Raw genomic sequence first — 14484 nt, forward strand, 5'->3', positions numbered from 1 at the left:
AACACCTCTCTGTGAGAGGGCAGGATGCCTCCTGGTTTAAAGGAGGCAATTATTAGACCTATTCTTAAGAAGCCTGCCTTGGACCCCTCAGAGTTTAGTAGCTACAGGCCTATCTCCAACTTCCCATGGTTGGGCTAGGTGATTGAGAGGGTGGTGGCCTCCCAGCTCCAGGTGGTCTTGGAGGAAACTGACTATCTAGACCCATTTCAGACTGGTTTTGGGGTGGGCTATGGGGTAGAAACTGCCTTGGTCGGCCTGATGGATGATCTCCAATTGGGACTTGACAGATGAAGCGTGACTCTGTTGGTCCTTTTGGATCTCTTGGCGGCTTTCGATACTATCGACCAGAGTATCCTTCTGGAACGTCTGAAGGAGTTGAAGGTGGGAGGCACTGCTTTGCAATGGTTCCGCTCCTACCTTTCTGGCTGATCCCAGATGGTGTCACTTGGAGACTGTTGCTCTTCAAAACCTGAGCTTATATATGGGGTTCCCTCAGGGCTCCATACTGTTTCCAATGCTTTTTAATATCTGCATGAAACTGTGAGAAATCATCCGGAGATTTGGTGCTGGGTGTTATCAGTATGCTGATGACACCCAAATCTATTTCTCCATGTCAACATCATCAGGAGAAGGCATATCCTCCCTGAATGCCTGCTTGGAAGCAGTAATGGGCTGGATGAGGGATAACAAACTAAGACTGAATCCAGACAAGATGGAAGTACTTATTGTGCTGGGTCATCACTTGGGAAGCAATATTGATCCACCTGTTCTAGATGGGGTCACACTTCTTCAGAAGGAAAAGGTACTCAGTTTGGGAGTGCTTCTGGATCTACACCTTTCCCTGGTTCCCCAGGTTGAGGCAGTGGCCAGAAGTGCTTTCTATCAGCTTTGGTTGATACGCCAGCTGCATCCGTTTCTTGAGGTTCATGATCGCAAAACAGTAGTACACTTGTTGGTAACCTCCAGATTTGATTACTGCAATGCACTGTATGTGGGGCTGCCTTTGTACGTAGTCTGGAAACTGCAATTAGTACAAAATGCGGCAGCCAGGTTGGTCTCCAGAAATGGATATATCTGGCATTTGAGCCAAAGCTGATAGAAAGCAGTCCTGGCCACCGCCTTAACCTGAGAAACCAAGGAGAGTTTGAGATCCATGGAGCACTCCCAGACTACGAACCTTATCTTTTAGGGGGAGTGTAACCCCATACAGAACAGGCAGATCTAAACCATCTCTCAGATTCCAACCCCCTACAGATAGTACCTCTGTCTTGTTAGGATTCAACTTCAGCCTGTTATCCCTCATCCAGCCCAATATCGTCTCCAGGCAGGCACTTGGATGGGGCAGGGGTCATGCCATTTCCTGATGAAGTTGGTATGGAGAAATAGATCTGGGTGTCATCAGCATATTGATAGCGCCCCAGACCAAACTTCCTAACGAGTTCTCCCAGCAGTTTCATGTAGATATTAAAAAGCATTGGAGACAGTATGGAGACATATGGAGACAGTATGGACACCACACTTTTGCTTTCATTTTTCAGAGCAACAGTCTTCAAGCAACACCATCTAGAATCTGCCAGAGAGGTATGAACGGAACCGGTGTAAAACAGTGGCACCCAATCCTACCTCCTTCAAGCAACCCAGCGGGATACCATGGTCAATGGTATAAAAAGCCACTGAGAGATCTAAAAGGATCAGCAGTCACACTCCCTCTCTCGATTGCCAGTTGGAGATAATCCATCAGGCCAACCAAGGCAGCCTCAACCCCATAGCCCACCCAAAAGCCAGTCTGGAAAGGATCTAAATACAAATGTAGTTGTGATGGGGCATCCCATAAGCCTATCAAATCAAACTTTATAAGATGAACGAACTTCTGGTTGATCTCACCATCATATTATCATGCATGAATAGATCCTGGAATAAGACCATGCCTCATTCATTTCAAATATATTGTGGGTCAACAGCCTTACAAGTAGAATTTCATTTCAGTCGGACAAAACAACATGAATAGTCGGACAAAACAACATGAATAGCCACATCAATAAAATAATTTGGGTTTGTTTCTAAAATCTGCCATGTTTCCAATCAGCAAGTCCTACTGGAGCATCCCATTGCACATTTCTAACAAAATGTGATTACAGTATTTCTTCTTGAATGTTTCCGCAGTATTAACCTGTACTTCAGACTAAGTCTCATCTACTATGATCTAAATCCAGTGAAATGAATCATAGGTATTGAAATACCAATGTTTATTCATATGATTAATCATGGCCATCATTTTTTAAAATGGCAGCCAAACACCAGGATTATAAAAGTGACTCCCAGACTAAATCGCAGACTAACTATATATAAAAAATTGGTTTCTAGACATTAAAAGGCTCTCTACAAATTCATTTATATATGATGGGACTATATACACCTATGGAACACAAAGCTATGTCAATATAGTGAAGTTATGTCAACACAGTGGCTTACATGTCCCACAGTGTAACGCAGGAATTGCGGGATTGTGTGTGCTGCTGTGGGGCTTAAACTCACATGGTGACAGTGCTGCAAAAAGGCACTGGAACTACTGACCACTTACATGATCTCACACTGCACACTACTTCCATTATTTCAAATTGAAGTAGCATGGAACATGCGATCTTGCAAGAGGCCAGTAGTTCCAGTACTGCCCTCTGTTGTTGCAAGTGTTAAACTCACACAGAGGATAGGTGGTTCTGCACTGGCCATGTTTATTTATTCATTCATTACACTGGTGGACATGTAAGCCTGTGGTGTCATTACACTGGAGCAGCCTGTGACAACATCCAATGCAAACAAGAAACTGCATAGAGTTTACTGCATGGTAGGAGAATTGGATGAATGGCAGCATAACCCAAATCCTATGCTCCCTCAGGAGATGATGCCACCCTTTCCACCAGTGCAAATTTATGCACACAACACAGCTGCTATAACTAAAAACACACCCTTGAAAGTAAATAGAGGTTCTCCATGCACTCTAAACATCTTGGAGAACATTTATTAGGCATTCTGTGGGACTGGCTATCCCTGCTATGCTAATTCTATTTTCTACTGCAACTTCTGATTTTCCTGCTATAGAAGGATAAGATTCCAGCCAGATCCACTGGTGTATCCTCTGGCATACTGATGGCCATTTTAACTGGTCTACAGGATAGACATCTGGGTCACTGAGATGGAGCAAGAGGGGCCTATGCAAGCAGTTGATGCAAATGTGCAAGTGGATGCAGATGTGCCTCCACACTGTGATCATATTTCATGGCCCATAAAACTTAATAGATACCTACTAATGGAAATATGCATCAACATTAGGTATTACTGTTCAAGCACACACACAATAAAGAGTTAAATTTATGTTTTTTAAGCTTTTTTTTTTTTTTAGGGATTTATAACCCGCCTCATCACAAAACCTCAAAAGGGCTAACAATTCATGAGAAAGAAAGAAAGAAAGAAAGAAAGAAAGAAAGAAAGAAAGAAAGAAAGAAAGAATCAGAGAGAGAGAGAGAGAGAGAGAATGAACACAAAAGAGGGGGGAAACCAGCACCTAAATATTTTTCTGTTACAGGGACATTAATATTTTAAAAAGGCTATTAAGTGCCAATAAAAGCTGGCAAGAATAGACAGACTTTGTCTGGTACCTCAGTGATAACAGTGAATTTGCCAGACACACATGCTTGTCAGTAGGTTCTATGATTTGGACACCACCACTGAGAAAGACTGCTCTTCGGTCCTCACCTGAGGGTAGATCACTCAGACAAGTGACTCTGATGATTATCTTAAATGATGGGCATATTATATGGGGGGGTGGGGGCAGGTGTCCTGCCTGGACCCAAACTGTTTCTGTTTTAAAAATTAACACACCTCAAATTAAGCCCAGAAATGAACTGGTAGCCACTGTTCTTTCAAAACAATTCTTTCAACCTTCTGGTTGACCAAAATGTTGGTTGGACCTAGCAACAATCTGGCTGCTGCATTTTTAAGCAGCTGTAATTTCCATAGGCCACCATATAACAACATTACAGCACTGTAGTCTGAACTCTGGATGTAACAAGAACATGGATACCTAAGTAAATAGATGGGTAAATGAAACTGGAGCAAGTTTCTTTTAAGGCCTATCCTGAAGCACAAGAAGTCAATATTGTGTTAGGATTACATATTGATCCATTGTTATCAATAATGATTAAACGATATTGAACAAGAGGACTATTTTAAACTAATCTGTTCTATAGAAAATGTCTGCATATTTCTAGAAATCAGTACTATGATCTTACTCACATTTCTATGTGATCCATCATATTCACACCTTTCTATTTTTCCCAAGCTGCCATCTGAAAAGTACAATTTCTCTGCAGTGTGATCAATGGCAAGTCCGTTTGGTGTCAGAATGTCAGTGCTGATGACAACTTGTGCATTTTTGCCATATAGTGTAGCTCGCATAATGCTTGGATGCTGCTCATTCCAGTTAGTCCAAAACATTAAACTGTATCCAAATTTAAAGATAAACACAAAGTCCAACGTTTTTAAAGAGGAAATTCAACCAAAAACAAAAAGAAAAAAACCCACAAAGGCATGCAATGGAACATTTTATTTGCTTTATTAACACTGATGAGATCATTTTAAGAATGAACAATAATAATAATAATAATAATAAAGTTGAATGAATAAAAAGCCGTTCTGATCTTGCATATGAAAACACAGGCAAACAGGTGAATATCGAATGCCCCTCACCCCCATATTATATGAGTGTGTTTATAATACAATCATTATGGTAAAGATAACTGTGGCTATGCTTACTAAAATAATTTAGAAACATAATTATATGAAATGCCCATAGCATTTGACAAATTAACTAGTGCCAACAGCTCTGGCACTTTTCCTTGATTGTGACGACAAATCAAATTACAGCTGTTCTATGTCTGAAGATGTTCTTTTACACAGGAAAGAGAAGCCACTGCCAACACAGAGAGGCCACTGCTGCTCCTACTCACCTGGCCACATGCAATGGGTGGTGGGGTGTGCGGAGTGGGCTCTTGAGAGGGTTTTGGCTGTGTGTTATTGTTGTTGAACTTCCCTGAGCAGATAATAACTTTGGGTACTGGAAAAGAAACTCATTTCTCCTTTGAGGTGAGCTCTTTTCAAACACCCAACATTTTTCCCTAGACCAAACCTGGGGAAATTCACCAGTATCACTAAACAATTGAACCTGGAGAAATGCGCCATCATTACTACTTTATTTTATTTTACTTATTTTCTTTGTACAGCACCCCAAACTTCCATCTCTGGGATGCTTACAGCAAACTAAAACAAGTTAAAAGAGAAACCAAAACCTCAAAACAATTTAAACCATAAGTCTAGTTAAAAAGCTTGGGTGAATAAATATGTCTTTATAGACTTTTTAAAAGTTGTCCAAGATGAGGAGGCTTTTATTTCAGCAGGGAGCACATTCCAGAGTCTCAGGGTGGCAACAGAGAAGGCCCATCCGTGTGTAGCTACTAGACAAGCTGGTGGCAACCAGTGGGCCCTCGAAGTTTTTCATCTCTGTGCGGAATGAGTTTTGTTCTGGAAGGCAGTATCAAGGCACTGTATGTCCACATGCATTCAGAGTGGGGCCTTCTTAATTCAACCTGAGTGGGATCTAAAATTAACTGAGTGGATATCAGAAAACTTGGGAGTGCACGCATGTGCTCATGCTTTAAAGGGAACAGTAGTGGCAACTGCAGACAAACTTCTCCAGAAGATCTCAATGGGTGATGGGGCTCATAGTGAAGATGACGTTCTCTTAAATACTACTACTAAACAATACTACTTGTCTCATAACAAAGCCTACAGACATTTCTGCAGCAGGAAGTAAAATATGTATATGGTACCTACTTTTGACATTCATCAAGGGCTAATACATGTGGATGATCATCTTCAGACATGGTTATTACTGCTTCCCTGTTGAAAGCGCCTCTTCGTTTCTGATCAACTGTATGTCTTGTAATAGAAGATGTAGTAGAACTTGTCCAGTACAAAGTATCCCAAGCCCTATGATATGCAAGACCTTCCACAGAACCTACATCTGATAGAGAGAATGCATTTTTAATTTTGGCATCAAGGGAGTTCTTGCCAAAATGGTATCTTATATTAAAAAAAGTAATTGTCATACAAGGAAAATGTAATTATGATACAAAAATAAGTTGAAGTAAATATATGAGTATTTTTGTAATTATTTAGCAAATTGCCCTATTAAATAATAGCTTTAATTAACAACCAAAATAGTGTCGACACATTTAAAATGAGGCCCACAATTGCAATAGGAATGCAAAATGGTTTCTTAAAGCTTCAAAACTTACATTTTAAAATGTAAGATGGCAGCATCGTACTAATATCACTTTTATTGGATCTTTACTAAATGTATGCATTACACTTCCACAAAAAAAACAACCAACATCAACTGGCATAGGCCAACACAGAAATGTCATGAATAATGGAAACGTTATTATAAAGTGAGCTCCCTGAACTGCTATTTTTCATTTATTCATACATGAAACAGAGACAGCAGACAAGATATATCAAATTTTACAACCCTTGAGAAATATATTTTGCTGCCTGACCATTTTACTAACGATGGCTTGCACAATCCTACTTCTGTTGTTGTTGTACTTGTACAAAGTATTGAGGTGGTGGAGTGGTAAGGGGCCCCCCTTGAAGTGAGAATACATATTGATACTGGATACTGGAGAATGCCCACACTTAAAGCGTTCACACTGGCACTAGCAAAACATAGAATGCAACAGCAAGAGCAAAACCTTTCAATGTGCATAGTAATGAGAGTTGTTTGTAAATGGAAAATGTACATGGGCTGGGGTGTCTACAGGACACAGGAAGCCACAGAAGCAATTGAGAAAGAACATAATAATTACAAAAAAATCATATCACTACATATTTTTTTTGCATCAGGAGTTTTAGAAACATCTGTGGTTAAATAGATTTTCCAGTTCCAATGTCATGGAATTCAGGTTGACATAGAATTTGAGTTACCTTGCTGCAGAATGCTGACTTTTTTAAAGCACATGTTTCCCTGCCTTTTACATAGTGCACCTGGTGGCAAAGGAAGATGGAATCCACACAATCCCCATAATCTAAGCAGACACACTGCATTCATGGCAGATCATAGTTACTATTAAGGCCACTTATTAATATTAGTTAACATTAAGGCCACATATTCCATATCAACTGCATTCATAAGTAAAACATTTCAAACACAAATGCATCATTTGTGTGTGAAACTACTTTTTAAATGAAACTTGTAAAATGCCCATTTTCAGTGCTTGGACAAAAACAAATACATAGATTTAATGGATGGTAGCCATTATTTGAAATTTTTATATATTTTCCACAATGCTCATTGGTGCATGAAGGTCCCTGCAACGTGACACATGGTGGCAGCACAGTGGGATCCGAGCTGAAGACCATATGAAATTTCAGCCACATTTTACACAGATTGTATAGTGCATATGTTTGCAAGATTCCTAAAGTATTTTAAAGCTAAGAGTATTTTTGCAATGGGATGCCTGGTAAAATGTCTTACATTGCACTTATGTTATAATTATTTACCAACAGATTTAATAAATGTCTGTTTACTATGAGCACCATGCATTCATTCCCTAATGTAATGTTAAGCGGTGATAAAGTGGACAGGAACTAGGGGGAAAAACCAAATACCTTCTTATTCCTCACACTCTAAATTAAAACATTGACGATATTAGATGGCCAGAGCACCGATTACATTTATTCTGTCCTATTCATGAAGCAACACTTTATGATTTTCAAATGAACAGCATATTTAAATGAACACTAATACAATATGATATTAATTTACAAACACTCACATTATTCACCTGCTACTGACAATCTGAATTAAATCAGTAATATGATATATAACTGATTAACTGTCTACACAACCAAAAGCAACAGCTTATGATTTACAGAGGCAATGGTACAGCGATCACATCATTACATTGCCAAATGCCATCTATCACTTTTACTGAACTTAACAAAGACAGATTACATCCCACCAATGAGATACAACCTATAAATACTGTCATCCTGCTCTTCATATGACTTTCCTAGAGAAGAGAATAGCCAAAAAATAAAAATAAAAATGTAAGAATGAATATGAGAAATCATTTGTTGTTCATATATAATGTTGTTCATATACAAAAGTTTAAAAGCTCCAGCCATTTCAATAGCAATGCAGAGTTTTACAATGAGTTGATTTTTATTGTCTCTCAGTTACTATTAAGTTGCACCAGGAAAAAAAAAATACTCAAAAGACAAAAAAGAATGATTGAAAATCCGATTGAGGCACCTTCTCTGGTCAAAGCTTTGTCAATGCAGTGCGTTCATCTCATTCTGTCCATTTTACCCCCTCCCCTCATGCCACCTGAATCCAAGTTCTCCCGGCCTCAATAGATAAACGAAATATGATAAATATAAATAATAATCATAAATAAAATATGATAATAAATACATGCATACCTTTAAGGGGTTTAAACTGGCTGCTGTGGGAGAAGGGAGAAGGAAACTTCCTTTGTGGAAGCTTCCTTCTTATACTACCCTAGATTTAATTCAATATGACTGAAGAGCTGAATTGGGCCCTTTCACAACAAACACTGTGGTTGCATTCACATGTAATGTGGAACTTCCAACTAACTATGAGATTAGACATGTCATCCAAGCTATATGCTTGGCATCTTTTGAATAAGTTGGAGGACTGAGAGGAATCGATAAAACCTTTCCATCCAGAGCAGACGGGATTATTTAAATGCCCTAATTCAAAAATACGTTAATGATCATAAAAAAACAACAACTTTATGTTGCGTTTATCTCAGCCTTCAATTCAATCGATAGACCCAGACGTTGAAAGAAACTTGAGAGCATGGACATTGATAGGAGACTGCTTAGGTTACTCTAACACCAAGGCAAGGGTAGGAGTGGGCAGACAAGTATCTTTATCAGATACCCTTTTACTGGAGAGAGGTGTCAAACAGGGCTGTTTGCTTGCTCCTTTTTAAGGAGCTCCTTGCTCCTTTTTAATTTAATTTTTATATTAATGATATTGGCCATAGAATCACAAAGTTTCTTTCCTTCTTCATTTAGTGGGTTCAAAGTTTCAATTTTAATGTATGCTGATGACATGGCACTCATTTCTTGTGCTGATATTGGCCTCAGAAGAATGTTGGCCAGGCTGGCTGATTATTGTCATCTGAGGGGGCCCTGCTCTGGGTGCCGACAATGAGGGAGGCCCGGCTGTCGTGCACTCGGGACAGGGCCTTCTCTGTTGCTGCCCCCAGACTCTGGAATGCTCTCCCAGTGGCCATTCGTTCCTCGGACTCCATCACGGCTTTTAGGAAGCTTGTAAAGACTTGGCTTTTTACCCAGGCTTTTACATGATCGTTTTCTACTGCGGCTTCTCTGTGTTTTTATTTGTTGTATTTGTTGTATTGTTTTTATGCCTGTTTTTATATGTTTTTATACTTTTAACATGATGTTTTTATTGTCTTTTTATTGTATGTTTTTAACTTTTGTAAACCACCTTGGGGTTATCTTTTTAACGAAAGGCGGTATATAAACGCAAAAATAAATAAATATAAATAAATAAATAAAATTGTGAAAGGGAGAAACTGAGGATAAATTATGACAAAACAAAAGTAGTAGTCTTTGGCAGTAGTAACACCAAACATAGGAGGTTAATTAACACCTAACGCATAGAGCAATATTCAAATATTTAGGCATTTCCTTCCATAAGTCGCTTGCATGGAAGACCCATGGTCTTAGCAACTGCTCAACGTGCAGTGGGGGCTATTTTGAAGTTTTTCTATTGGAGGACATTTAATAGCCCCTGCACTTAAAATATTTCAGGGCAAGGTGATATTGCAGATGTTGCATGGTGTTGGGATCTGGGTGTTGCATGTTAAGGCTATTGCCTAGTTGGAAATAGTCCAGAACAATTTCCTAAGGGAGATTTTGGGTCTTCCCCAGAGCAGTCCTGCTGCCTATTTAAAAATGGAGGTAAGACTACCTTTAATCTCCATCAGAGTCCATCTAGCATTGCTAAGGTACTTTAAGAAATTAGATAGTGTCCTGGAACATCGCCTAGCCAAATTCTGTTATATACATTATATGGGCGTGAATCAATGGACTAAACTTTTATCTCATATCCTACAGCTGTACTCCTTGCGTTTAGTGGGGGGATTTAATTTTTGAAGCAGGGAAAATATTAGAGATCAGCTTCTTGAATGGGATACCAGTAGAGAAACTGCTGTGGTACAGTCTTCAAAGTTTTCATCTTGGTACCGCCATTATAAGAAACACAGCAGTCTCTTACAGTATTAGGGTAATATTACCAGTGCACCACTGAGGAAGGCTTTCACAATGTAACGCTTCCAAACTATGCCCACAGCATATCTTGAAGGGTGATTCCACAAACTTCCAGTGGAACAGCACCTTTGTTCTTGTGGCACATCTTATTATACTGCCCTATCATGTGATCAGGGGGAAAAGGCTGAGACAAATTATAGATAAACGTAAGGGTTCAGACGTAGAATGTTTGATTTATCTACTTGAGGATGAGATTCCATGTCAGTTGTCAAGATGCCACCTTGCTTTCTTTAAAACTCAGAAAGAAATGTATATGTTCTAAATTGTAGCATTGGTTTTAGCTTAACCTAACTAAAGTAACTTCTTGGTGTATTGTGCTTTTTGTTGTGTTTTGTATGTGGTGTATGGCATTGCGTGGAGACCAGTGGTCACAACAATAAATGTATTATGTAGTTACATAACGTGGAACCCTGAGTCCAGTGGACCCGCAGTTCCACTCCCCCTCCGCCTGCTCTCCTGTCCAAATTTGGATGTAACGGAGAGCGCCCTCTCTGCATCAGTGAGACTGCAAAGAGTCTCAATGACACAGAGAACTAACTGGCTGTGTGGGTTTCCTTCTTCCATGAAGAAAATAGTCAATCATGGTCAGAGTTGAGGGAGTGGCTTCCTCACTCAACCCCAGTTCCAAGAGATGCAGCCTGAGGTTCATCTTTTTCTCTTCATATTGAACATGCTAAATAGAATGCAAACAATTGTTATAAGCTGCCACAGAATTAGGTGTGCTTAACCCAATTGGACAGAATGGCCTTAGGAATACCTAACACTGCGGTGGGTTTTAGCCAGTGCATTTTCTGACAGATTTTTACTGTTCTAAACACTTAATTGCTTTCTTGTTTACTGTGCTCACCATAGTGTTCACACAATTTACCTTTTTAGAAACAGTCTGTCAATTGTTTTATTAGCTCAAACTCTGGAAACAAGGTTGCTTTCTGACAATCTGTCCATATAGAATATTTGTAACAGACAACAGGTGGTCACCATTTGGTGACTGAAATGAAAACAATGTTTTAAAAGCAATAAACCATCTGAGGATATGATTCAACAGTTCACACATACTACAAATGGCACAATGAGAGCACTAATTAATTCTTTACTCTTTCACTGGGTTCCTAAGGTAGTCATAAAGCAAGAAATCATCCATGGCAGAAAACAGAAATGTTAAACCTGTAATATGTATAATAAAAAATGAATAAATTAGCAGGATGAATAGTTCATTTCCTGACTGACAGATTCTTTGATTAGTTCATTTTTGAAAACATTAATTAGTGTGTGAGAGAAAATGTATTCTTGTATAATTGTAAAATTAGAAAATGTGAAATGACACAAATAACTCATCAACAAACGGATCAGAATATGGATTTAATACTATAATAGCATACACTATTCACAGAATTCTTTCTGCACACATATAAAGGATATTCTCACGAGCAGCCTAACCCAAGCTAGGGCAGCCCAGTCTGGGTTAGGCTGCTTGTGTCGGGATCTAGGCTGATCTCAGCAATGCCCGACTCATGGAGGAATCCCCCAATGCACTGCACTGCTCACACAGCAGCTTTCCCCCGGCCTTCAGAGATCCATGCTGCCAGGAGCAGTGTGAACCATGTGGAAGCGCAAGTAGCACATCCCATAAATGGGGTGAGATCGTCTAGGGGGAAGGTAGACTTGATCTTGCCTTCCCCTTGCGCCCTCCCTGCCTACAGCAAATGGTCATGTGCACGACCTTAAACTCTATCAGATAAGTTAAATACAAATAAGCTGAATTCATTTATTTACCGTCATCGACCAAATACAAATACAAATAAGCAATTCCTCTGAGTTATGGCCATGTATTCCAAGAAATGTAGAGGGCTTTTAATACCATTATACTGATCAAACTAATTGTATCATGTTGTCTGAACAAAACAAGATTGTTTGATTTTTTTTTTAACTTTCCCCACACAGCAGTTAATAATACTCATTCATTGGGTGGGCTTTACCCAATCTGCTACAAGTAAGGAAGGAGGGGTGTCAGAACCACCAGCACATGCTCCTGGCGGTTGTCACGCCCTCGGTCTCAGATAGGGAGGAGGAAGGGGAAGCTGACAGCCTTCCAGCCGATGCAGGGGTGCCTGAGGGCAGAGCCCAGCTGTCAGTTCCCAAGAGACGGCTGAGGAGGGTCCAGCTGGTGTTTCAGAGCAGGCACAGCAGTCTGGGGCAGCAGAGACAGCGACGGACAGACTAGAGGATGAGCTGTGTGGGCAACCCCCACTGACGCCAGAGCAACGGCGTGTCACAAGACGAAGAGCACAGCTGGAAACTATCAGAAGGAGTAAACGCCTCTTGCAGAGGGCTGATAAGCCTTGAATCCCTGCCAATATTTGTTAACCCTCGTGTTGACAGCTTTCAGCCCGAGCCTGATATGGAGAACTATTCCGAGCCATGTTTCGTTTCTGCAGCCCAGTTTGTATTGTGGACTATCTTCCTGGACTTCCCTTCTGGGTGGCCAGATTGCTGACAGTGGGCATATTATGTGAATCTACTCAAGTTCATTTCCCAAGATTCTCCTCCCAACGTTTTCCTGACTTCTGCCTGACTTCTGTAACCAAGATTTGAAGAAAAGTGGAGATTCTCAAGAGTATATGGGAAGAGGACTTGGGAACCGGACTTGGTGGGTTACTTGGTATTCCACCCCCCCTTTCTGACATTTCCTTGGTATTTCCCCCCTTTCCTTATTTATGGCAGATCTTGTGAAGCTGCTCACTGTTTATACCTGATCAAGTTTTTCAACTGGTTTAATGTTAGGACCTGCTGCATGATAACCACCCACTGACACCACCATGCTCTGCATATGTATACATTGTAATCATTGTTATGTAATGCCTCTGTAAGAGACAAGCCTACAAAACATTAGGATGAAAAAGACAGGTGAGAGAAATGATGAAACCATTTCTATTTTGTACCAGAAATCTAAGTTGTTGGGCCTGCATGATCTCCTTGTGGGCCTGAATAGTAGTGCCAAATGGTCTTAAAACCAGGAATAGTCCATAGAAAAGTCATGCTTACTATTTTCTCAACAATTTAAATTTTATGTACTGGCCCTTTCCAGTAATTTGTTAGCAATAAATTACTGAGTTATAAGATATGCACGTGAAACATATTTCGCACCCTATGCAGAAAGCAATGAGTAAACACTGAGAACATTTCTCCTCTTTAAACTACAGGATCCCACTTTATGGCTATAATCTTTCACCTACTGTGCTGTCTAAGGGAAGAGGTTATTGGCACACACTCCGCCCCTCCTGTGGGGGGTGGGGTGGGTGGGATACAAATAGATCCGGGCAGGATACGAATAGATCTGTGGATACGAATAGATCCCATACTCTGTGGAAACCTATTGATACCATCAGATTGATCTGAATACAGTTGATGGTATAGAGATTAGCATTCTATCACTGCAAAGATCCTTCTGTGAATGGAAGAAGCATTGCACTAGTTCAAGAAAAGAACCCCTTCCTTTTGTGTAAGGACCTCTTATGCAAGTGCAATACACCTTGCATTCACAGAAGCTGTTTTGCACTTATGGAATGCTAGTACAGATGCCAGCTAGTATATGGGATGGCACTACAGAGGAAAAATAGGGTTATGCTCCACTTTTTAAGAAGCAATTGCTCCATTGTTCCTTCCCCATTTTTACAAGGTTCATCTGGATGTATGCCCAGTTGATTGCCCTATTATAATGGGGACTTCAAAGGCTAATAACTAAAAATATTCTGAATGAGTTTCTCTCAAAAATAACAAAGACATGTTTAGCTAAAAAATAACAAAAACACACTGTGGACCTAAATTTTGGGATGCATTTAAACTGCTGTATATCAGTTATTTCTAAAGTATCTGGATGAAATTTGGAGAACTGGTGGCTCTTATAATCTAGTTGCTCAGTTTCAGGTATATTAAATGGATGGTTTGGATTTTATGAATAACTGTTTTTATGACATTGTTCAGGGCTTACAATGGCAGAATACAATTTTTACATCTCATTTAACTATACAGATACTGTTAAAG

General features: G+C 39.8%; 1 protein-coding gene across 10 annotated transcripts in view; it reads right to left on the reverse strand.

Moving 5' to 3' along the window:
• LRP1B (LDL receptor related protein 1B) overlaps nucleotides 1-14484 on the reverse strand; it is a 1420219-nt gene that overhangs the window by 234727 nt on the left and 1171008 nt on the right. For all 10 annotated transcript variants that reach the window (XR_008308477.1, XM_053255348.1, XM_053255339.1 and 7 more), the window contains 2 exons: nucleotides 5890-6079; nucleotides 4294-4498 (listed from right to left, as the gene is read on the reverse strand). Coding sequence is in view for 9 of the 10 variants with exons in the window: in XM_053255348.1 (XP_053111323.1) it covers nucleotides 4294-4498; nucleotides 5890-6079 (395 nt within the window). In the remaining variant the exon portion in view is untranslated. The remainder of the gene's footprint in view (nucleotides 1-4293; nucleotides 4499-5889; nucleotides 6080-14484) is intronic.

This window comes from Hemicordylus capensis, chromosome 1, assembly GCF_027244095.1.
Source record: "Hemicordylus capensis ecotype Gifberg chromosome 1, rHemCap1.1.pri, whole genome shotgun sequence".
NCBI lineage: Eukaryota > Metazoa > Chordata > Lepidosauria > Squamata > Cordylidae > Hemicordylus > Hemicordylus capensis.